Below are 26,959 nucleotides of genomic sequence, written 5' to 3'. Positions count from 1 at the left end.
TGTGTTTGTCAAAAGTACTTTATTGCATCCTTATATAAACAAGGATTAATTATTAGCTGGTACCAGGTACTACCACTCTGACATTCTATTGAACACAGAAGTACACTGTGAGAGATAAACCAAGAATTACCATGTAGTGGAATTGTATGTGGGATGGAAACAATATATGCATAATTATTAATTACATATTTTGAATATATTTCTACATTTTCATACATCAAGTACTCTGACATATTTGTTTATTTCTACATTTATTGATTTGTGTATTCTGAATCATCAATCAACTCAGTTTATTTCCATCCAGTCCTCATCAGAGTGGTAGAAAAAAACATTTTTTCTACAAAATTTGGTGCCAATAGTTTCAGTACCTGAAGGCGACATAATTCAAACACATGCTAAGCATGGGCAATCACGGGCCACTTTCTTAGGTACACCTTGCTAGTACTGGGTTGGACCCCCTTTTGCCTTCAGAACTGCCTTCATGGCATCGATTCAACAAGTTGCTGAAAACAGTCCTCAGAGATGTTGGTCCCTACATGACATGATGACAGCATCACACAGTCATCCAATCAACCAGTCTGTCCATTCAATGTCTTCTGACATCAACAAGGCATTTTCATCCACACAACTGCCGCTCACTGGATATCTTCTCTTTTTTTGGCCATTCTCTGTAAACTCTAGAGATGGTTGTGTGTGAAAATCCCAGTAGATCAGCAGTCTGTGAAATACTCAGTCCAGCCCGTCTGCCACCAAACAACATGTCACATTCAAAGTCACTTCAAGTCTTCCCCATTCTGATGCTCAGTTTGAACATAAGCAAGTCCTCTTCATCACGTCTACATGCCTAAATACACTGAGTTGCTTCCATGTGATTGTCTGATTAGCTATTTGTAATAACAAGCAATTGAACAGGTGTACCTAATAAAGTGGCCGGTGAGTGTAAATCCTCTGTGATGTGACAAGTTATCACAACTGCAACAATATCACAAAACATTAACTCAGCACTATCTACTGCTATTATCAGCTCGCTATAATCAAACTGTAACAGGAAAGATAAGACCAACTTCACAGGACATGACGCTGAGGCGAGCGAGGAACTTTACAATACTGATTTCTTTAAAAGCTCTTAGTTACTCACAGATCAGAAAAACTGAGTGTCCAACATACAGTTTCCTCTAGTCTCTGAGCACTGACCCCACATTAAATGTAGCCATGAATAAACTTGAAATACTAAGAGCGTATTATTAGTTTTATTACATAAATGGGTTTCCCGGCTGCTAAATACGCAGCAAGTCGCTGCAGAGACCTGACCAACAAAATCCAAGCTTTTAGTTTGACGTTTTTTTTCCTGACAGAGAAGGATGGCCCAAACACAGATTAACAAATAAAAATTTAATAAAAAAAAAAAAAAAATTGTTCCCAACATTATTGGACATAAGTGTGTCACACGTTAAAGTTTTTCCTCTTGTTCAAAATGGAATTGGTATAACATGTCCAAAATTATTCAAGAGCAAAATTCATTCATGTAAAATGGACTGCAGTTACATAACACTTTTTCCATCAGAAGGTCAAAATGCTTTACAATGGTGCTTCACATTCACCCAAACACTCAAGTCACGGTGCTGTCACACGAGGAGCTCATAACACATTGGGAGCAACTTGGCAATTATGGACCTTGATCAAAGGCCCTTAGTGATTTTCCGGCCTGACGGTGGTTTGAATTGAGGATCCTCTGGGCTCAACACCAACACTTAACCACTAGACCATCACCTCCCCAAACGTAATAAAGTTATTTAAAATTAAAAAAAAAACCCTTAATATGGAACCCTTATTGACAGCAAAACAGTTTCCTTTAGACAAATCGAGATGAACACATGAATATTTCCTGATCACAGCATATATTTTGGCGTCATTCACGTCCATTGTTACGATACACAAACTGTATGTTACAATCTGTCTGGAGGAGACAGTTCAAAAAATGACTGACCTTCTCTGTAACAATAAAAAAATAAATAAAAAAGTGACTGATACTCCAGAAAATACAGTAAATATTGTGATATAATATCGATATTTTTTCCCACATCCCTCGTGTCTTGGTGCCTTAACTAGTCTCCTTATGGTTCTCATGTTTTGGAAAACTGCTGAATCCAGACAGATTCATTGTAGTGGACAATATTGTCCTCAGATACCGCTGGAAGGACTTTGTGTCAAATGAACAGTTACTTATGGAGACTCGGCAGTATCACTGGCATTGTGAGGGAATGTGAGCATTAACATTTTGGCCATGTGGTGCATTCCTGTGGGCATGATCCAACCTGCAGGTGGCTCAGTGCTGAGGACCGCAGTGGCTCTAGAAGACCAACAAAGTGAGTACGTTCCCACCGAATGCGGTTCATCGCTGTGTGAAGCCGCCAAACAAAGCAGCAGATGGCTGTGGATCAAGAGAAATGAACCCATCTGGACTGTAAAATGATGATCAGGTGGTAAAAGCAGCGGGGGGGGGGGGGGGGGGGGGGGGGCACACCAGGGATGCCAGATGTCACTGATGGGCCCCGTGGAGGTGTCGTAGGCCAACCAATGAAACAGCAATAAAGCAGGGTGCCAACCTGAAGACCCCATTGAAGCACTCACTCCGACCCCACTCAACACCAAGAGCTGACTAATATATAAGGAACTGTACTACCAAGTACTATGAGCTTAACTGATCCGGATTGTGGATTTTGACATTTGAATTTAATACTGAAAAGCACATATGATGTACATTTTGCATTGTGGCACAATCAAAAGTGCCTCAGTCGCTCTCATTTTTCCTGTTACGGATTTACTTACACCACCAAAATTGGACGGAAGTTCCAATTTTATGCCTGTTTGTCTTCCAGTTATCAATTGGAAACCAAGTTCCAAAAAGCAATGACAAATTGTGCACAGCAGAGAAAACCAATGTTCTGTGAGAATGATGTGAAAAAGAATTCAGAAACTGAAAAAGCTGAAAACGTTTTTGAATAATGTTCAAAAAACTTTGATTCAAGTTCATGAACTAAATACATGCTCCTGACATTTGATCACATTTAATTTAGTTGTACTGTGATATTTTTTGATGACGTGTGCTTTTATTGTACTTTTGTACGTTTTTTAACTTTAATTATGACAATCCACTTCTAACAGGACTTTGACTTTGAAATTTTTTCCAAGGTAAAATTTTGTGGAATTGGATACTAGTACTGGCGGAGGTTTGTGCTCTACGAGCGCAGTGCTCTAGTTTTCTGCTTCTCAGCAATAAGAAAAACTGAGGACAATCAAAGACACTGCTGTTTGTCTGATAGGGAACAAGCCAGAGAAAAAGACTCTAAAAGGTGATTGTAACTTTTTGGGTGTTACTTTAATAGTCTCAGTTAAGTGTTGGAGCTGATTCTCTGAGTGGTGTTGATTTGGAGTATCAGTCCCTGAGAACTTCAAATGGGAGTCCATGTCCAGGAATGATGACATTAGCAGTGCACAGCGCCTGCAAGCGGTTGATTGCTTGTATGGCAGGGTTCATACTCAGATCCCGCCAAGTGTCGTCATCCGAGCAGGACTCGAATAAGTCCCCTGCAAGCAGCACTGTACCCATTGAGGTTCCCTTCACTCGCACGCTGACATCCTGTCCCGTGTGGCCTGGAGTAGGAACAACAGATACCTGTAGCAAAGACAGGATTCAGCAGCTAATACACACAGTTGTGGACATATGTTACATACATACACACTTTCCCTTTTCAGCCAAGGTGCTCCGTTACATGGTTACTTGGTAAATTAGTAATACTACATAAATAGTCATCGTGACAATCTCTCGGTAGCAAGAAGACCATGCCTTGATCGATTCCCAGATGGGATGGTGGCAGATCGAGAGATACCTGTGTGTGGGTTTGTTTAATGTGGGAATGCCATTGCACACTGACAAACGCATGGTCCTTGAGAGATCCTTGGCCTGGTGCGATGGCTGGGAAATCCCAGACAATCAGGGTCTGAGGACTTGGTGCAGCCTTCATCACAGCCGTTGGGTTAGAAGCTATCATCTCCTCCGCCCGATTCACTGTTGAGGACTTTTTGTGTCACCAGAGCCTGGTTAGCTCGCCCCCATTAATACATACCTGAGTTGATCTTTGTCATTTAATTGGTGGATTCTAGCTCATGTGACATTCACTATTTGTTCCATTGCATGGCTGATGTCATAAGCGTGCATTTTTCTCTCATCAGTTTTGCACTATTGCACATCTCCATGACACCACAATGTGCCTGACAAGTAAATTCAACAAGACCACACGTCTCCTTTAGCTTACTGATAAGAGTCATTAGGAGATGGCATAGCCGGCCGGTCCCCACAAATCACTAATATAAAGTGTCGGGGGATCACCCAAGTACACCCTGATGCTAAATATGAATGAAATTGGTCAACTACTTCTAGAGATATCGCGCTAACAAGGGTGACAATGACAATATCTTGAATACATCACTGTGACATTGAAATTGACCCCAAGGTCACCACAATCAACAGTGTCAGGGGATTCACCCAAGTACACTGTGGGGAAAAGCTCCAACTACTGGACATTTTGTTTGGGTCTTTCATTCACTGTCACTGGGCACTTTCTCTCCTCTACTGTAACTCAACCATTTTGCATAGTCTGGAGCTCAACATGGAGCAGGGTAGCAATTCATGACAATCCTCACCAACATCAGCACAACCAGCCGTTTTTGGCAACAGTGTGTACAGTACAAGTGAGTGAGTGAGGATCCCTTTGTGTTCATTAATTCTCATGTCCTTGATGTTGTTTATAAGATGTTTATCTTACCACACGTGTTGTTAACTTGACAGCAGGGTATCAGCCAGTAACATTAGCAGGGGGTAGTCCCCTCATGGTTTCAACTGCCAGTGTGTTCAATGGCCAGTCGATGGCAGCGTTGGTTTGGAAATGTATGCAGGAACACAGAAATGCATCTGACAGACTGTTTATCTATTTTGTCATCTTTGCCATATTTCTGAGTGTCATCTGTTAAGTATACAAGGTCTATTAGAAAAGTATCCGACCTTATTATTTTTTTCAAAAACCATATGGATTTGAATCACGTGTGATTACATCAGACATGCTTGAACCCTTGTGGGCATGCGAGAGTTTTTTCACGCCTGTCGGTTACGTCATTCGCCTGTGGGCAGTCTTTGAGTGAGGAGTGGCCCACCCTCTCGTCGATTTTTTCATTGTTTAGGAATGGCTCAGAGACTGCTGCTTTGTTTGATCAAAATTTTTTCAAAACTGTAAGGCACAACTGAGTGGACACCATTCGATAAATTCAGCTGGTTTTCGGTAAAAATTTTAACGGCTGATGAGAGATTTTGGTCTGGTAGTGTCGCCGTAAGGACGGCCCATGGTGCCTGATGGCGATCTGCGCTTCAAGGCGGCAGCGTCTCACCGTTTCAAGTTGAAAACTTCCACATTTCAGGCTCTGTTGACCCAGTAAGTCATCAGAGAACAGAGAACTTTCAGAAGAAGTCGGCATGAGGAGTTTATTCGGACATTCCATTGTTAACGGACATTTTGTAATGAAAGAACGTGCGGGCAGAGTCGCATGTCGGGCCGGACCCAACCGCGGGGGGTCGCGACAGGAAAAACACCTCCATTGGAAACCTTAACGGACAAGTTGGAACATGCCCAAGCTGTTAAACAATTTCTCAGTTACTCACTTGTTGAAAGCCATCAAAAGCCGCTTGAATTTTACAAATGGTTTTCAACACGGGGGTGTTTTTCCTGTCGCGGCGCACACAGTGCATGCAAATTCGCCGAGTCGTTTCCGTGAGGACTCGGCGAATTTGCGTGCACGTCTTTCATTACAAAATGTCCTTAAACAGTGGAATGTCCGCATAAAGTCCTCATGCCGGCCTCTTCTGAATCTTCTCTGTTCTCTCACGATGTCCTGGGTGAATTAAGCCTTAAATTAGGATGTTTTCAGGTCGAAACAGGCCGACGACGGCGCCTGGAAGCGCTGCGCGACGTCCCGCTCCGTGGGAAGTCCTTACACCGACAGAAACACCCCATAATCTCTCATCAGCCGTTAAACGTTTCACCGAAAACCAGCTTAATTTCTCGAATAGTGTCCACTCGGATATTCCTCACAGGTCCAGAAAAATTTTTGATAAAGCAACGCGCGCTGTCTCCAGCAGTGGGTGAAACAAAGGAATTCAGCCGAGAGGGCGGGACCACATCTCACTCAAGGCCTGCCCACAGGGAAATGACGTCACCGACGCGTGAAAAAACTCACGCATGCGCACAAAGGTTCAAGCATGATTGGTGTAATCGCACGTCATTCAAATCCATATAGTTTTTTAAAAAATACTTTAAATACTTTTCTGATAGACCTCATATACACCATTTTCGTATTTAATTTAATGATTACATCTCATTCGTGTTCATTTATGTTTGATTCATAGAACCACACCATAAGTTGCCAGACAGCTGCAAAAAATAATATCAATCAATCAATCAATTTTTTTATATAGCGCCAAATCACAACAAACAGTTGCCCCAAGGCGCTTTATATTGTAAGGCAAGGCCATACAATAATTATGTAAAACCCCAACGGTCAAAACGACCCCCTGTGAGCAAGCACTTGGCTACAGTGGGAAGGAAAAACTCCCTTTTAACAGGAAGAAACCTCCAGCAGAACCAGGCTCAGGGAGGGGCAGTCTTCTGCTGGGACTGGTTGGGGCTGAGGGAGACACTATGAGACAATATGAACAAAGACATCAGAGTGATTCTTACCGCTCATCTGCTAAGGGTTTTAACAATTCAGATCCACCGTAACATAATCAGAGACTATTCAGCGTCCCTACATACACCCTTATGGTAAATATGAAAGAAACTGATCAACTTGTTCTTGAGATATCAGGCTAACAAGTGTGGCAATGACAATATCTTGAATATCTCCCTGTGATCTTGAAATTGACCCCAAGGTCACCATAATCGACTGGTGTTGAGGGAACACCCACGTAGACCCTTATGCTAAATACGAATGAAATTGGTCAACTGGTTTTTGAGATATCGCGCAAGTGAAAACGGAGGGACGGACAGATGGACATGCTGATCGCTATATTCCCCCATATTTCATACTGGGGGGATAAAATGCTTTTATGATACAAGGAACCTAAATTCAGTGGCCACAGTGTTGGTGCGGACATGTTTGGGAGCTGCTGAAGAGCTGTCAGAATTTTCACTGGACTGAAGAAATTACGTGTATTTACCCACATGTCTGTGATGATTTTTTTCTACTTCAAGTATAAAATACATATAGGACAATCAACATACATAATTACAAATATTTTGGAACTAGAGGTGTTAAGACTGTCACTTCAAAACGTAATTTTGGTGCTACGTATGGATAGAAAACAAAAGTAAAATCTACATATAAATAGAGCTATGCATAAATAGAATTGAATTTTACCAATAAAGCTATGTATGAATATCTGCTGTCATTATTAAAGGTGTATGGACACTGAGCTATTGAAGATTTAAGTCATAAAAAGAACTGTCTTTGGCACCACTATAATTTCGGCAAGGACCCATACAGTCTATGGTAGTGGCCACAGTGACATCATAGATCATATGGGGGATTCCCCGACTTGCACAAGGGATACTGGGAAGCACACAGCGGCAGCTAATCAGAGTAGAGATGTTCAGTGATGTCAACTGGCTGCTCCTATGAACAAAACAAACCAAGATGGTAGAAAACAGCATATTTCTGTATAAATCTAATTTGTTTCTCATACATTTTGCAAAGGTTATTGAGAAATAAACACTTCTAAAACTAAAAAATGCTGTTTTGGACACCAGATAATCTGTCTGAAGTGATTTATAAAACATCTTGCAGATGTTAGTGTGAACGTCCAGCATTATGAGAGGTCAAAGTTAATTTCCGGTGTTGTGCCCGATTCAGCACCCCTGCCGTGAAATGCACCCCCTTCATGGGAACGCGCATTTGAACCTCGTCGCCTTTAAACTCACATTTAACAGCACAGATACACAGTTTGCGCAGACAAAAATGTACACAAATCAATATGATCCTTATTCTATATCACGTTGTCTCCAGATATGTGGGAGTCAACAGAATATGTTCATATTTACGAGCACTAATTGGCTGCTATTGTTTAGTTGGAGCGAAGCGTCTCTATTTTCATGTTTATTTCATGACGTTTCATCACACAATGGTGTTTGTTTTACTGTTTATTTGTTAAAATTATTTTAATTTTATTCATTGACATTATAAATGAATATGCAGCTTGAATCACTGTGGAATGTTTGAGGACCCTGTTGAAATTAGCGTCCATTCCTATTGTCTGTATATGTATTATGTCTGTATATAATATATAAATTTATTCAGAGTATCCTCATCATCATCAGCATTATTATTATTATTATTATAAAAATGTAATAAAAACAATGGTTGTCATTCCATGTTACTTAATTTCCAAATACAACACAAAAGTGTATTTTTGGAAGTGTGTCAGATATATTTTCTGTCTAACTAGTTACATGGAAATAGATTTATTGGCGTGGAAGGGGAGAGCAGTGGTGGCTCTTCAATTAATTACTCCCCGGGCAAGACCCCCTACAAGCCCAACCCCTCCAAAAACCCACAACATTTTGCACAAAAAGCAATTTTTTATTATTTTTATATTATTCTTACATTATATTATGCTTTATTAATCTGTTTTTCATGGAGGAACAATTAGTTATTTATTAATGTCCATATTTGTCTCAACATTTAGCAAAATATGTAACTTGATATTTGTAAATATTCAGCTAAATGTGTACTTGCATTAAGTAATCTGAAAAAGGTTTAGGTTTGACAGAAATGTGACACTCCAGTGTTTTCCTTTTTCCCCCGAGTTTTTGGTTTTCATCTGTGGGTCAAAAGAAAATTTAAACTGAAATGTTACCAGCATTCCTATGTCAATGAAATCAAATGTGATTCTTTTTCTCTATTAAATAAACCAGTTAATTATGAAGATAAGCCTCATTTTAAATGGCATTATTTTTATTCTTAGTATTATCATTATTATTACTATTTTGTCACTCTTTGGCCTCCTCTGTCAAACTGACCATGGATTTTAGCATCCTTAAAGTATATAAAACATAAAGAGTAGGTGTCATGGAGGATATTTTTTAGGGGGGGTGCATTTTACAGCAAGCTAGTCTGCCACGAAATGCACCCCCTCCTATCCCCCGCCTGGAAGGTGTCACATTGATGAAATTTTCTGTTTTTATCATTATCTGTGGTATGAATGTACTCTTAAAAGCATTTCATGCTAAGACTAACAGAAGGATATTTTTTATGGGGTGTGCATTTTATGGCAAGCCAGTCTGCCACAAAATGCACCCCTCCTATCTCCCCTCTGGAAGGTGTCACATTGATGAAATTTGCTGTATCTATCAATATCTATACTATGAATCTATATCAATCAAATAATGTTGGGGAGAAACAACTCTTTCTTTTAATTAAGTTTTGTTGCCATTAGTTGTTTTTATATTATACACAATTTCTTCTGCATCTTTTTTTTATAAAATAAATTCAAATGTGATGTGTAAGAGACAGTGATATGTAAGTAGTAGTTGTAGCAGTATTAATAAAAATAACAACTATTCATAAAAACTTTCACACATGAAGCGTCACAGGACATACATTAATAAATTAATTTATTAATCGAAAAATGTTTACATTAACAGAAAAATTGAACAATAAAACCATTTCCAAATCAAAACAAGTTACCTGCGTATAACTGCATTTCCCTGCTTTGTTGTATTTTACTTAAAAAAATTATACAATTTAGCAAATTAACACATTCATGAAATTTAATAAATTTGTTAATTTGCTAAAGTAGATCAAAGCTGTGGGTCAGTCTCTAACAAAATCTATTCATTTAATTTACGGTAGCATATCCACAAATTTGACAGAAAAAATAAAGTTCCCTGGGGATCCATTTGTGTGAGCACCACTGAGGTCCTGGACATCGTCGCCAACTGTCAACTGTGTTGACAGTAATATCAATATGGAGCCAAGATTATATCAGACAATTTTGGACTATAAAACCAAAGGGCAATATCCACCAAACATGGATAAAAAGGAAAAAATGAAGTTCGGCGAAAAGCTTCAAAGTTTGTCGTCGAAGGTGAGTTAAGTGGTTTAATTATAAACACCACGTGCGGGCATTTATTTAATCTTATGTCCATATGCCAACTCCGTAATGCTTCATCTCGATCTATTTTCTGATGAAAATGTATGTTTTCAATAAATTCTTTCCTAGATGGAGTGCTGCACTATTTAAAGGTTCCTGGTAAGGGCGTTATAAAGGTAGTTAGAGGAATGGAGGAAGCCAACGCCATTTTTAGGGATTTTCACGACAGCCCCAGAGGTGTGCACAGTGGGCAAAAAAAGACCAGAGATGCAACATCAAGAAGGTGTTTTGGCCTGGAATGGCTGCTGACATTAATAAATGGGTAAGTGATCACTGTATCACACATAAATTTGTATGTCTTTCTTATATATTCAATGAATTCCAGAAATTTTCAAACCTCTTCTGCATGGTCCACTTCAATTATTAAGTAACAACAATGCCACAACATAATTATTCACGTGTATGTGTTCCTTTACCAGCATTTACAAAGATAATACTCATTACTCTGGGACATTTCCCCAGGATTGACAAACTGGGGTGGTGGTCACCATTTTTAAAGGGGCCTGGACAGTGTGTTCCAATTATAGAGGAAAAAAATAGCTGCAAAAATGAACAGCTTGAATAATTACCGGTCTAGCTGTAGCCAGGACATATATGTGTATTTTCGCCTTAAAGGAGAGTTTAAGAAGAAGGAGCTGAGCCAGAAAGTGAGGCTCTCAATTTACCAGTTGATTTACACTTGATTCCTCACCTATGGTCATGAACCTGGAAAGAGGCCTCAGGGAAGACCCCGATCATGCTGGATGGATTGCATTTCCCAGCAATGTTGGGAGCACCTCAGGATCCCCCAGGAAGCTTTGGGCTGAGAATAGGGAAGTGTGAGGTGAGGTGCTTGGTCTTCTCCTACCACTGCAATCTGGACCCAGATAAACAGCTGAAAGTGAATGAATGAATACCCCATCCATCCATTTTCTATACCCACTTACACCAATTAAAGGTCAGGGTGGGGAAGGGGGCAGTAGACTACCAGGTGGTCAGAGGACTTGAGGCAGGATACACCCTGGACGCTAGTCTGTCACAGGGCCACAAATAGACAAACACATTCATACCTGCACACACAACTACGGACAAAGTTTCCGATCCACCTAACCTGAATGTCTTTGGATGTGTGAGGAAGCCAGAGGGACCCACACAAACACAGGGAGAACATGCAAACTCCACTCAGCAGGTGGGAATTGATCCCATGACCTTCTTGCTGTGAGGCAACAGTGCTAACCATTAAGCCACCATGCGGCCCATAAATTAATACTCCAAATATTGAACTGTTTTTTTCTATATGCATTCCAGTTTCATTATATATTATTATGGGCCCAAGCAAAAAGTGCTGGAGTCCTCTTGAAATGGCTAACATTATTATTATTATTGTTATCCATCCATTTTCCATACTTACTTACTCCATTTGGGGCTCAAGGGGTAGCTGGAGCCTAATTATTATTATTGTAAATATTATTAGTAATAATATTCATTAAAACTATCTGGGGTCAATCACACAGCAGCGTACACAACATTCAATAAAGTTAATGACGAATATTGTCAGTAAAAACTATTATGAATATGCAAGTCTGTAATCATCAATTAACTAATTAAGTCCTGAATGTACTTACACATGTGGTAATAACAATTTCACTCCAGGTGCAGTCACAGAAATCACACCTGGTGTTGTGTACATTACAAGCACCCCAAAAATGGCAATTTTGCCCTTGTACCGCTGTATTTCAGCGCCAGAAAGATGCCTGGTATGTTTGCTTACTCCACTATCATGATCAGACATGATGAGTTTATCTCAAAGCTTGTCCCACACTTTCCAGTACGTATGTTGCTTCTCGTGTAAATAATCCTTGAAGCCCTGCACGTGACCGACAACATGTTGATGGGGAGTGGTCATGTGACTGCAAGGGGTATAGACGTATGAATTCCATATAATAGGTGAGCACGGCACTACGTCACATCCGGTTAGCAACGTGACCCCAACGAATGGGATTTGTTCTCAGTGGTTTCTTGTTAGCAGCTCTGCTAGACAATGGGGGAGAGGTTCTGGGCTGTGTACACAGTAAATGCCAGGCTGTCCACAGGGGTCACGAATAAAGTAACAATCCATGTCCTTGTTTACACAGATTGGCAGTGAGATGTGTCAGAGGTGGTACCACCACACCTGTGTACAGAAGCCTCCTTTGGATCAGGAGTACCTGTGCCCTGGGTGCAAGTGATGGTAACTCTTGTGTTCAAAAGTACCACGGCATGTTTTGATTGTTAGTTTTTCATTTTATTGATAACATATATACATTTTAATATTCTTTATACTGGGTTTATTGCAACTGCAATATTTTTTTTTAGGTTTTCATATAATGGCTTAAATCCTTATTTTAATATTGTGTTTCTTATGTTTGCAGTGGTATTATAATATAACAAAACAGTTTATTTGTTAACTTTATGTTGTTGCTTAAATATTTATTTTAATATCGTATTTCTTATCGTTTCTGTCTAGGCTCTCAGTTCAAGATTCAAGCTTCTCCTATTTCTTATCGTGTTTAAAGTGGTGTTATAATTACAAAACAGTTTAACTTTTCTTATTATTGCTTAAATATTTATTTTAATATTGTATTTCTTATGTTTAAAGTGGTGTTATAATTACAAAACAGTTTAACTTTTCTTATTATTGCTTAAATATTTATTTTAATATTGTATTTCTTATGTTTAAAGTGATGTGACAATTACAAACAGTTTAACTTTTTTATTATTGCTTAAATATTTATTTTAATATTGTATTTCTTATGTTTAAAGTGATGTGACAATTACAAACAGTTTAACTTTTTTATTATTGCTTAAATATTTATTTTAATATTGTATTTCTTATGTTTAAAGTGATGTGACAATTACAAACAGTTTAACTTTTTTATTATTGCTTAAATATTTATTTTAATATTGTATTTCTTATGTTTAAAGTGGTGTGACAATTACAAACAGTTTAACTTTTTTATTATTGCTTAAATATTTATTTTAATATTGTATTTCTTATGTTTAAAGTGGTGTGACAATTACAAACAGTTTAACTTTTTTATTATTGCTTAAATATTTATTTTAATATTGTATTTCTTATGTTTAAAGTGGTGTGACAATTACAAACAGTTTAACCTTTTTATTATTGCTTAAATATTTATTTTAATATTGTATTTCTTATGTTTAAAGTGGTGTGACAATTACAAACAGTTTAGCTTTTTTATTATTGCTTAAATATTTATTTTAATATTGTATTTCTTATGTTTAAAGTGGTGTGACAATTACAAACAGTTTAACTTTTTTATTATTGCTTAAATATTTATTTTAATATTGTATTTCTTATGTTTAAAGTGGTGTGACAATTACAAACAGTTTAACTTTATTATTGCTTAAATATTTATTTTAATATTGTATTTCTTATGTTTAAAGTGGTGTGACAATTACAAACAGTTTAACTTTTTTATTATTGCTTAAATATTTATTTTAATATTGTATTTCTTATGTTTAAAGTGGTGTGACAATTACAAACAGTTTAACTTTTTTTATTATTGCTTAAATATTTATTTTAATATTGTATTTCTTATGTTTAAAGTGGTGTGACAATTACAAACAGTTTAACTTTTTTTATTATTGCTTAAATATTTATTTTAATATTGTATTTCTTATGTTTAAAGTGGTGTGACAATTACAAACAGTTTAACTTTTTTATTATTGCTTAAATATTTTATTTTAATATTGTATTTCTTATGTTTAAAGTGGTGTGACAATTACAAACAGTTTAACTTTTTTATTATTGCTTAAATATTTTTATTTTAATATTGTATTTCTTATGTTTAAAGTGGTGTTATAATTAAGCCAGTTTGTTAACTCCATTCATCCATCCATCCATTTTCTTCCGCTTTATCCGGAGTTGGGTTGCGGGGGCAGCAGCTCAAGCAAAGCCGCCCAGACCTCCCGATCGACACACACCTCCTCCAGCTCCCAAGGCGTTCCCAAGCCAGCCGAGAGATGTAATCCCTCCAGCGTGTCCTGGGTCTTCCCCGTAGCCTCCTCCCAATGGGACATGCCCGGAACACCTCTCCAGCGAGGCGTCCAGGGGGCATCCAGAAAAGATGCCCGAGCCACCTCAACTGACTCCTTTCGATGTGGAGGAGCAGCGGCTTGACTCCGAGCTCCTCCCGAGTGACCGAGCTCTTCACCCTATCTCTAAGGGAGCGCCCAGGCACTCTGCGGAGGAAACTCATCTCGGCCGCTTGTACTCGTGATCTCGTTCTTTCGGTCATGAGCCAAATCTCGTGACCGTAGGTGAGGATCGGAACGTAGATCGATCGGTAAATCGAGAGCTTTGTCCCCCTACTCAGCTCTCCCTTCACCATGACGGTCCGATACAGCGACCGCATCACTGCAGATGCTGCACCGATCCGTCTATCGATCTCATGCTCCATCTGTCCCTCACTCGTGAGCAAGACCCCGAGATACTTAAACTCCTCTACTTGAAGCAAGGACACTCCAACGACCTGAAGAGGGCAAAGCACCTTTTTCCGGTCGAGAACCATGGCCTCGGATTTGGAGGTGCTGATTTTCATCCCGGACGATTCACACTCAGCTGCAAACCGCCCCCGTGCATGCTGAAGGTCCTGATTTGACGAAGCCAACAGAACCACATTGTCCGCAAATAGCAGAGACGAGATTCTGTGGTTCCAAACCAGACCCCCTCTACACGCTGGCTGCACCTAGAAATTCTATAAAATAAAAATAATGAACAGAACCGGTGACAAAGGGCAGCCCTGGTGGAGGCCAACGTGCACTGGAAACAGATTTGACTTACTACCGGCAATGTGAACCAAGCTCCTGCTGTGGTCGTACAGGGACCGGATAGCCCTTAGCAAAGGACCCCGGACCCCGTACTCCTGGAGCACCCCCCACAGGGTGCCCCGAGGGACACGGTCAAATGCTTTCTCCACATCCACAAAACACATGTGGGCTGGTTGGGCGAACTCCCATGAACCCTCGAGCATCCGATGGAGCGTGTAGAGTTGGTCCAGTGTGCTGCGACCAGGACGAAAACCACACTGCTCCTCCTGAATCCGAGGTTCGACCATCAGCCGAATTCTCCTCTCCAGTACTCTGGAATAGACCTTACCGGGGAGGCTGAGGAGTGTGATCCCCCTATAGTTGGAACACACTCTCCGGTCCCCCTTCTTAAACAGAGGGACCACCACCCCAGTCTGCCAATCCAGAGGCACTGTCCCTGATTGCCACGCGATGTTGCAGAGGCGTGTCAGCCAAGACAGTCCCACAACATCCAGAGACTTAAGGTACTCAAGACGGATTTCATCCACCCCAGGAGCCTTGCCACCGAGGAGCTTTCTAACCACCTCGGTGACTTCGGCCTGGGTAATGGATGAGTCTGCCTCTGAGTCTCCAGTCTCTGCTTCCTCTTCAGAAGACGTGACGACTGGACTGAGGAGATCCTCGAAGTATTCCTTCCACCGCCCAACAACATCCCCAGTCAGGGTCAACAGCTCCCCACCCGAAATGTGAAATGTGAACGGGTTGGCGGTGTACACGGGGCTTCTGTTTAGGGCTACGCTTCCTCCTCACAGTCACCCAGTCGGCCTGCTTTCCCGGCTGCTCGGGATCTGCTGGAAGGGAACTAACGGCGCCTAAGCTACCTTGGTCCGCACCGACTACAGGGGCCTGGCTAGCTGTAGAATTTTCCACGGTGCGGAGCCGAGTCTCCAATTTGCCCAGCCTGGCCTCCAAAGCTACGAATAAGCTACACTTATTACAAGTACCATTACTGCTAAAGGAGGCTGAGGAATAACTAAACATTTCACACCCAGAGCAGAGAAGTGCGGGAGAGACAGGAGAAGCTGCCATGCTAAACCGGCTAAGAGCTAGTAGCTGCGATAAGCTAGCGGATTCCTAAAAACACACAAAGTGAATAATGTGTAAATAATTTAGAGGTGATTCAGCAGAGGGAGTGCTTTAGTTAAGGCACGTGAAGATTACACTGTGAAACAAATCGTTATCTAGATCAATCTAACTGCGCAAATTAAACAGCTAACAGATACAGCAAAACACAGCTGTGCTCCGGAACAGGAAGTGATACAATACCGCAGTGAGAGCCAACCACCAGCACCACCCGCGGAGAGCTGCTTCCGCCCCGAGGCGTCGGACGGTTTGCCAGAATCTCTTCGAGGCCGACCAACAGTCCTCCTCCATGGCCTCCCCGAACTCCTCCCAGACCCAAGTTTTTGCCTCTGCGACCGCACGGGCTCCCACCTCCAGGGTCCCACCTACCAACAAAGATAAGTAGGACTCCTTCTTCAGCTTGACGGCATCCCTTACTTCCGGCGTCCACCACCGGGTTCAGGGATTGCCGCCGCGACAGGCACCAGAGACCTTGTGACCACAGCTACGAACAGCTGCATCGACAATGGAGGTGGAGAACATGGTCCACTCGGACTCCATGTCTCCAACCTCCCCCGGGATCTGGGAGAAGCTCTCCTGGAGGTGGGAGTTGAAGACCTCGCTGACAGAGGGTTCTGCCAGTCGTTCCCAGCAGACCCTCACGATACGTTTGGGCCTGCCAGGTCTGACCAGCTTCCTCCCCTCCCAGCAGATCCAACTCACCACCAGGTGGTGATCGGTTGACAGCTCTGCCCCTCTCTTCACTCGAGTGTCCGAGACACGTGGCCGAAGGTCAGATGATACGACTACAAAGTCGATCATCGACCTCTGGCTCAGGGTGTCCTGGTGCCGCGTGCACTTATGGACACCCTTGTGCTCGAACATGTTGTTCCTGATGGACAAACTGTGACTAGCACAGAAGTCCAACAACTGAACACCACTCGGGTTCAGATCGGGGAGGCCGTGCTTCCCAATCACCCCCCTCCAGGTCTCACTGCTGCCGCCCACGTGGGCAGTTTGTTAACTTTTTTATATTATTGCTTAAATGTTTTAATTTTATTGCATATCGTGTTTAAAGTGGTGCTATAATTACAAAACAGTTTAACTTTTTTATTATTGCTTAAATCATTTTATTTTAATATTGTATTTCTTATGTTTAAAGTGGTGTTATAATTAAGACAGTTTGTTAACTTTTTTTTATATTATTGCTTAAATGTTGAATTAATTTTATTGCATATCGTGTTTCAAATAAACAGTTTATACATTTAGGTTTCTTAGGTAATTGCTCAAATATTTTAATATTGCAGTTGACATTGAGTGTGTGTGTGTGTGTGTGTGCACGCGAGCCACTTCTGAAGACATAAGTTAGGTGAATTAGTGACTTAAATGACTGTACCCAGGTGTGTGTGAGAATGTGCTGGTTGTCTTTATGTGGTCCTACGAAATGCCAGTGTACCGTAGGGTGAGGCCTACCACTTGCTCCATGACTGCTGGGATGACCTTCAGCCCCCCGTGACCCTTGAGTGGAGTAAGTGGGTATAGAAAATGAATGAATATGATTGTGGAGTTTTTATACAATAAATACTTTATTACCTTAATTTCATTAAATTGCTGGAATTTATTTTAATGCTGTTGTTGTGTTCTTTATGTTCTGGGTATTCATAGTGTTTAAATCACAATTAAGTTTACTTGCTAAAGTATTTATTCTAATATTGTTTTTTAATATCACAGTGTTGTAGTGTTTTAACTCAAAGTGTTTATATTCCTTATATAGTACAGTTAGTTTTTCTTTGTATTTGGCAAAATAACTAATTATAGCTAATCGTAGCAAATTTACTTCACTAATTAGGGAAAATATCATACAAATTACACTGAGTAAATAATTTTTTTACTCCGTGTTACAACCTCCGTGTTGATAACCATTTGTAAAATCCAGGCGGCTTTTGGTGGCTTTCGGTTGAGTGAGTATCTGAGAAATTGTTTAACAGCAGGGCATGTTCCAACTTGTCCTTAAGGCTTCAAACGGAGGTGTTTTTCCTGTGGCGGGCGCGCCACACCGGCTGCGAGCCGACACGCCAATCCGTCCGCACGTTCTTTCATTAAAAAAAATCTCCTTTAACAGTGGAATGTCCGGATAAACTGTTGATTCCGACCTCTTCTGAAAGTTCTTTGTTCTCTCACGACGTCCTGGGTCAACAGAGGCTTAAATTTGGAGGTTTTCAGCTTGAAACAGGATGACGACGTCACCTCGGAGCGTTGCGCGACACCCCGCTCTGCGTGAAGTCCTTACAGCGATAGAAACAATCCAAAATCTCTCATCAGCCGTTAAAATTTTCACCGAAAACCAGCTGAATTTCTCGAATGGTGTCCACTCGGATGTGCCTCACAGTTTTTGAAAAAATTTTGATCAACGCCAGCGCCAGTCTCTCAGCAACTTCTCAGACAAAGGAATTCTGACGAGGGGGCTGGACCACTCCTTCCACAAGGCGTGCTCACAGGCGAATGACGTCACCGACAGGTGTGAAAAAACTCTTGTATGCCCACGAGGGTTCAAGCTTGGCTGATGTAATCACACGTGATTCAAATCCATATGGTTTTTAAAAAAATAATAAGGTCGGATACTTTTCTCACAGACCTCGTATACAGACATAATACATATACAGACGATAGCAATGGACGCTAATTTCAACAGGGTCCTCAAACGTTTCACAGTGATTCAAGCTGCATATTCATTTATAACGTCAATGAATAAAATTAAAATCATTTTAACAAATAAACACTAAAACAAACACCATCGTGTGATGAAACGTCATAAATATGAAAATATCAGACGCTTCATTCCTATTGAACAAAAGCAGCCAATTAGTGCTCATAAATATGAACATATTCTGTTCACTCCCACATATCTGGAGACATCGTGACATAGAATAAGAATAATACTGGATTGTGTACATTGTTCTCTGTGCAAACTGTATCTGTGCTGTTAATTGTGAGTTTAAAGGCGACGAGTTTCAAATGTGCGTTCCCGTGAAGGGGGTGCTCCCCTGCCGTGAAATGTACCCCCTTCGTGGGAACTGATATACTGATAGATACAGCAAATTTCATCAATATGACACCTTCCAGGGGGGAGATAGGAGAAGGTGCATTTCGTGGCAGACTGGCTTGCCGTAAAATGCACCCCCCTAAAAAATATCCTTCTGTTAGTCCCAGCGTGAAATGCTTTTAAGAGTAAATTCATAGCACAGATACTGATAGATACAGCAAATTTCATCAATGTGACACTTTCCAGGGGGGAGATAGGAGGGGGTGCATTTCATGGCAGACTGGCTTGCCTTAAAATGCACCCCCTAAAAAATATCCTCCATGACACCTACTCTTTATGTTTTATATACTTTAAGGATGCTAAAATCCATGGTCAGTTTGACAGAGGAGGACAAAGAGTGACAAAATAGTAATAATAAAGATAATACTAAGAATAAAAATGATGACATTTGAGACGGCTTTTGCTGTGATTTGGCGCATTATACTGGTGGTTGGCTCTCACTGCGGTATTGTATCACTTCCTGTTCCGGAGCACAGCGGTGTTTTTGTGCATCTGTTAGCTGTTTAATCTGCGCAGTTAGATTGATCTAGTTATCTAGATTACGATTTGTTTCCCAGTGTAATCTTTACGTGCCTTAACTAAAGCACTCCTTCTGCTGAATCACCTCTAAATTATTTACACATTATTCACTTTGCGTGTTTTTAGGAATCCGCTAGCTTAGCGCAGCTACTAGCTCTTAGCCGATTTAGCATGGCGGCTTCTCCTGTCTCTCCCGCACTTTTCTGCTCTGGGTGTGAAATGTTTAGTTATTCCTCGGCCTCCTTTAGCAGTAACGGTACTTGTAATAAGTGTAGCTTATTCGTAGCTTTGGAGGCCAGGCTGGGCGAATTGGAGACTCGGCTCCGCACCGTGGAAAATTCTACAGCTAGCCAGGCCCCTGTAGTCAGTGCGGACCAAGGTAGCTTAGCCGCCGTTAGTTACCCCCTGGCAGATCCCGAGCAGCCGGGAAAGCAGGCCGACTGGGTGACTGTGAGGAGGAAGCGTAGCCCTAAACAGAAGCCCCGTGTACACCGCCAACCCGTTCACATCTCTCTCTAACATTTAAAATGAGGCTTATCTTCATAATTAAATGGTTTATTTAATAGAGAAAAACAATCACATTTGATTTCATTGACATAGAAATGCTAGTAACATTTCAGTTTAAATTTTCTTTTGACCTACAGATGAAAACCAAAAACTCAGGAAAAAAGGAAAACACTGGAGTGTCACATTTCTGTCAAACCTAAACCTTTTTCAGATTACTTAATGCAAAGTACACATTTAGCCGAATATTTACAAATATCAAGTTACATATTTTGCTAAATGTTGAGACAAATATGCACATTAATAAAGAGCTAATTGTTCCTCCCTGAAAGACAGATTAATAAAGCATAATATAATGTAATAATAATATAAAAATAATAAAAAATGGCTGTTTGTGCAAAATGTTGTGGGTTTTTGGGGGGGTTGGGCTCGAAGGGGGTCTTGCCCGGGGAGTAATTAATTGAAGAGCCACCACTGCTCTCCCCTTCCACGCCAATAAAGCTATTTCCATGTAACTAGTTAGACAGAAAATACGAGGTCTATTAGAAAAGTATCCGACCTTATTATTTTTTTCAAAAACCATATGGATTTGAATAACGTGTGATTACATCAGACATGCTTGAACCCTCGTGGGCATGCGAGAGTTTTTTCACGCCTGTCGGTTACGTCATTCGCCTGTGGGCGGTCTTTGAGTGAGGAGTCGCCCACCCTCTCGTCGTTTTTTCATTGTTTAGGAATGGCTCAGAGACTGCTGCTTTGTTTGATCAAAATTTTTCAAAAATGTAAGGCACAACTGAGTGGACACCATTCAATAAATTCAGCTGGTTTACGGTAAAAATTTTAACGGCTGATGAGAGATTTTGGTCTGGTAGTGTCGCTGTAAGGACGGCCCACAGCGCCTGACGGCGATCTGTGCTTCGAGGCGGCAGTGTCTCGCTGTTTCAAGTTGAAAACTTCCACATTTCAGGCTCTGTTGACCCAGGAAGTCGTCAGAGAACAGAGAACTTTCAGAAGAAGTCGGCATGAGGAGTTTATTCGGACATTCCATTGTTAACGGCCATTTTGTAATGAAAGAATGTGCGGGCAGAGTCGCATGTCGGGCCGGACCCGACCGCGGGGGGTCGCGACAGGAAAAACACCTCCGTTGGAAACCTTAACGGGCAAGTTGGAACATGCCCAAGCTGTTAAACAATTTCTCAGTTACTCACTTGTTGAAAGCCATCAAAAGCCGCCTGAATTTTACAAATGGTTTTCAACACGGAGGTGTTTTTCCTGTCGCGGCGCACACAGATTCGCTGAGTCGTCACGGAAACGACTCGGCGAATTTGCGTGCACGTCTTTCATTACAAAATGTCCTTAAACAGTGGAATGTCCGCATAAAGTCCTCATGCCGGCCTCTTCTGAATCTTCTCTGTTCTCTCACGACGTCCTGGGTGAATTAAGCCTTAAAATAGGATGTTTTCAGGTCGAAACAGGCCGACGACGGCGCCTGGAAGCACTGCAGGACGTCCCGCTCTGTAGGAAGTCCTTACAGTGACAGAAACACCCCATAATCTCTCATCAGCCATTAAACTTTTCACCGAAAACCAGCTTAATTTCTCGAATAGTATCCAATCGGATATTCCTCACAGGTCCAGAAAAAATTTTGATAAAGCAACGCGCGCCGTCTCGAGCAGTGTGTGAAACAAAGGAATTCAGCCGAGAGGGCGGGACCACATCTCACTCAAGGCCTGCCCACAGGGAAATGACATCACCGACACGCGTGAAAAAACTCACGCATGCGCACGAGGGTTCAAGCATGATTGGTGGAATCGCACGTCATTCAAATCCATATAGTTAAAAAAAAAAAAAATATTGTCTAATAGACCTCGTATATCTGACACACTTCCAAAAATACACGTTCTTTTCACTTTTGTGTTGTATTTGGAAATTAAGTAACATGGAATGACAACCATTGTTATGATTACATTTTTATAATAATAATAATAATAATAATAATAATTCTGAAGATGATGACAATACTCTGAATAAATTAATATATTATATACAGACATAATACATATACAGACAATAGGAATGCCACATGGGGTGTGCAGCCAGTACATTCTGAGTGCCGGTCCCAAGCCCGGATAAATGAGGGTTGCGTCAGGAAGGGCATCCGGTGTAAAACAAGCCAACCCAACAATGCAGTAGAAGTCAGTAGAAGCAAGACTGAGTACATGTGTGTGAATGGGAGGGAGCCCAGTGGAATAGTGCAGTTACAAGGAGTAGAAGTGGTGAAAGTAGATGAGTTTAAATATCTGGGGTCAACTGTTCAAAGTAATGGAGAGTGTGGTAGAGAGGTGAAGAAGAGAGTGCAGGCAGGGTGGAGTGGGTGGAGAGATTTGTGACCGAAGAATATCAGCAAGAGTGAAGGGGAAAGTTTACAAAACAGTAGTGAGACCAGCTATGTTGTATGGTTTAGAGACAGTGGCACTAACAAAAAGACAGGAGGCAGAGCTGGAGGTGGCAGAGCTGAAGATGTTGAGATTCTCTTTGGGAGTGACAAGAATGGACAAGATTAGGAATGAACATATCAGAGGGACAGCTCAGGTGGGACGGTTTGGAGACAAAGTCAGAGAGGCAAGATTGAGATGGTCTGGACATGTGCAGAGGAGGGACCCAGGGTATATAGGGAGAAGGATGCTGAGGATGGAGCCACCAGGTAGGAGGAGAAGACAGAGGCCAAAGAGGAGGTTTATGGATGTGCTGAGGGAGGACATGCAGGTGGTTGGTGTGACAGAGGAAGATACAGAGGACAGGGTGAGATGGAAACGATTGATCTGCTGTGGCGACCCCTAACGGGAACAGCCGAAAGACAAAGAAGAAGGAATGGAAGCTAGTTTCAACAGGGTCCTCAAACGTTCCACAGTGATTCAAGCTGCATATTCATTTATAACGTCAATGAATAAAATTAAAATAATTTTAACAAATAAACACTAAAACAAACACCATTGTGTGATGAAACGTCATAAAACAAACAAGAAAATAGAGACGCTTCGTTCTGACTAAACAAAAGCAGCCAATTAGTGCTCGTAAATATGAACATATTCTGTTCACTCCCACATATCTGGAGACAACGTGACATAGAATAAGGATCATCCGATTGTTAAGTGTGACGTAACGCATCATGTGATTTTCAACTTCCGGCTCCAAACAAAAAAGGCGCGCTGTCATTAACACAGAACTGCACTGAGGCGATCTGATGAGGCTGCACTTACACCGCTGCACACGGACAACAGCATTAACATCGCATCATAAAACTCTTTGTATATTGTGCCTAAAACTCTTCTGGATATATATTAACTGTTTTTTTAGACGTTGTTACTGCGTTTGTTTTATGTAAAGATGTCAGACGCTCAAGTTGTTTCTCCTTTATTTTCAATGGGAGTTGCTGCGAGCTGCGATCGCTTCCTGTTAATGTCGTTCGGGGAGAAAGTGAAGTTTGCACTTTAACGTCCTGTTTATTGTAATAAATATTTTTTATTAAGAAACAGACATGTATATTTTACCTGTGTATAATAAAATATGTAAAGTAAAAGAAAAAAGTTTTATTAAGTGTTCTGACCATAGAACCAGACGAATGCGGTTAACGGAGGCGGAGATCGGAGGGACGGAGGTTTGCGCACAATGTAAACATAAACTAAACTTAAACTATAGATCCTTAAAAGGATCAAACAGACGTAACTTTAATTATAAACTTGGAGGTCTTTGGACCAGGTGTCCTGTTGAGATGAGGTGAATGTCGAGATGAGGTGCCTCGCGCTACTGCGCATGCATCGCTCTACCCCGGACTTGAAGACGTCACCCGTCGAGATGAGGTGCTCGCGCAACTGCACATGGGATGATGTAACTCGTTTGACGTGCAACTGCGCATGCGCATTTTGTTTTTTCGTCAGGTTTTTTTTAATTTATTTATTGTATTCAGTGTATTTACAGCCTAGTAAGTAAAACATTTTCTGTATTTTACGTTAGGAGCATAAATGTATATTTTGCCTGTGAAAATAAGCTAACTCCAGGTTAAAAAATACTTATCGTTTTATAGTGAGTAGATTTTATACATTACTATGTTCGGACGAACAATTTATACACTTACTTGCCCATCAAAATAAGCGAACTTTGTCAAGTAATTTTTTTCAGTGCACACATATGCAGTTACGCGAGGCACCTCATCTCGACAGAAACCGGAAACAGATTTATCACATGATGCGTTACGTCAGCGCTTAACAACCGGATATTGATTTGTGTACGTTTTTGTCTGCGCAAACTGTATCTGTGCTGTTAAATGTGAGTTTAAAGGCGACGAGGTTCAAACGCGCGTTCCCACGAAGGTGGTGCATTTCACGGCAGGGGTGCTGAATCGGGCACAACACCTGTACTTCAAAACCTCATGCAGGTGCGCACGCGCGCGCGCACACACACACACACACACACACACACACACACACACACACACACACACACACACACACTCTTCCTCCTGCAGATGGCATTAAAACAAAACTAAAATATTCACTGTGTAAATGAGTTCTCTTCACTAAAATGAGCTCTAATTTTGCAACACGTTTCATAAATAAAGTGACATTATAATGTGTGGATATCAGTACACATTAAATGATGTCATTTTGGTGAAATCTGAAAGGCCGTCTCACCGATCATGAAGTTTGATTTAGTTTTTTTCCTTTCATCATGCATGTTATTTTGCACCAAATGATTTCTTGCAGTGTTTCTTCGGGTAGTTATGATGGTTTTGTTTCCACAGAGGTGCAGCGAAAAATGAGCCCATTTAAAAATTACAACAATAACAACAAAAATAAAACAAACCAAACACTTACATGCTCATCGATGCAGTAATCTTGTCCTTCTGCCAGTTTATTGGAGCGGTACGTGTCTTTAACACTGACGTCATATCCAACGACCGTCAGCGCGGCCGAAAACAGGTTCAGGTTCCCGATGTGGTCCGAGTGTCCGTGAGTCCCCACGACAACGTTAATGTCTTCAGGTTCGAGCCCTTTTTCTCTCAGTCTCCCTCGCAGAAAGTCCCGGTCCCACGGGCCGCCGGTGTCCACCAGAATGTTCTTCGGTCCTGTTATAAGAGAAATGGTCCCGTCGGCTCGGAGCGTCCCGTCGGCCTGAGACACACAGTACCCAACTTTGAGGACGGACACCGAGTACGGCAGGCCCGCAATGTCCAACTGGGACTCAGGCAAAGCCACGGTTTTGTAAGAGGACGCTTTACGTTCGGAATCCACCATGACGACGTCAGTCACGACGAACAGCTGCAAAATCCCAAAAAACTGCACGCGACTGTGACACCGGTAGTGACGGATGTGACCGGATGTGACACCAAACCCCCGAGACTTGGATCGAGCACAGGGGGCGTGTTCAAGTGAAGCCTGTTTCATGTTTCAGAGTACTGCTATAGTACCACGTGACCAAAGAGAAACGAGGCCGCACTTTGGTCTTGAAATCATGTGACTATTTCGGGTTTTGTTTTTTCCTTAAATGTTGTGATTGGTGAACATTTGGATCGAATCCTCCCAGTTAATTATAAAGGATTTTTAATAAATATTTTATACATATTATTAAGAAATAAATATGTATAAAAATACATATTGTATTTTCATACATAGTATAGGAGGTATACTTTTTGTTTAAGCCATATTTGCATAATCACAACCTCTTTAGGATTCTTGCATATGTTATTTGAACACCTCCTGACTTTGACACTATTTGACACTTATACAAATTTGTTCTAAGTGTTATGGTAAAATAGATGTTCTTTTCAATAATGGTGATACTTAATTAGCTTAATTATGATTACATAATTAGCTATTTATCCAAATGGGCACCCAGTTTCAGTTTCTTGTCATGCTCTGCCACATGCCTGGTTTATGTCATGGCTTTGTCCCTTGTTTGCTTCTACATTGTTCATTTATCATTTGTCTGTGACCATCTGTGTGATCGTACTTTTGTCACATATTGAATTATCTATCTATGATACTTTTGCCACGTGCGTTCCATTCTAGTTTAGTCTTAGCCTTTATTTTCTTGCTGAGCGCTTTTCCATTCTTACATTTGTTTCCTGGTTTAATTCTTTGTTCCTTTGTGTTAGATCTTCTTTATTTTATTTATTGTTTATTAGGACTTAGGTTTTGTTCATCTTTGGTTTTGGTATTTTATTGTGATCACTGTGGTTTAGGTTCATCTTCTTGTCAGGTCCTGTTCACTTTGCATTTGTCAAACTGCACTATCTTGCACCACGTTCCCTCATCTTCATTGTAATTCTGTCTGCTCTGTCTTACTGCACTCTCTTGCCTCCTGTCTTCCCTCATCTTTGATTAATTTGGCCACGCCCCTTCCTGAATGTTCTCTACACCTGTGTTAAATTTTTCCGTAATTACCATCAGTGTAGTTAAACCCTGCTTGTCTGCTGCTCTCTGCCAGTTCATTTGACCTTTTTGTCTGCGTTCCGGCCTCGTTTCATAGCCTTGTCAAGTGTTTATTCTATTGCCTGCTAGTGTTTGACCCTTTGGTCTTATGTTTTGACCTTGCTTTTGTCACTTCCCATGAACTCTGTGGACCTGTGATTTTGAACCCTGCTTGTTGTCTGACCTCGTCTC

The 26,959-nt window shown here is 41.1% G+C and overlaps 1 protein-coding gene across 1 annotated transcript; it reads right to left on the bottom strand.

The window, feature by feature from the left end:
- Positions 1 to 25,741, bottom strand: mblac1 (metallo-beta-lactamase domain containing 1). The gene is made up of 2 exons (XM_034165016.1): positions 25,172 to 25,741; positions 1 to 3,676 (listed from the first exon to the last, which is right to left on the bottom strand). Exons 1-2 carry the CDS (start codon positions 25,739 to 25,741, stop codon positions 3,437 to 3,439), a joined length of 810 nt encoding a protein of 269 aa, XP_034020907.1. The 3' UTR covers positions 1 to 3,436.
- Between the last annotated feature and the right edge of the window lie 1,218 nt (positions 25,742 to 26,959).

The sequence above is a fragment of the Thalassophryne amazonica genome, chromosome 23 (genome assembly GCF_902500255.1).
Source record: "Thalassophryne amazonica chromosome 23, fThaAma1.1, whole genome shotgun sequence".
NCBI lineage: Eukaryota > Metazoa > Chordata > Actinopteri > Batrachoidiformes > Batrachoididae > Thalassophryne > Thalassophryne amazonica.
This window is presented reverse-complemented; position numbering and strand designations above follow the sequence as displayed.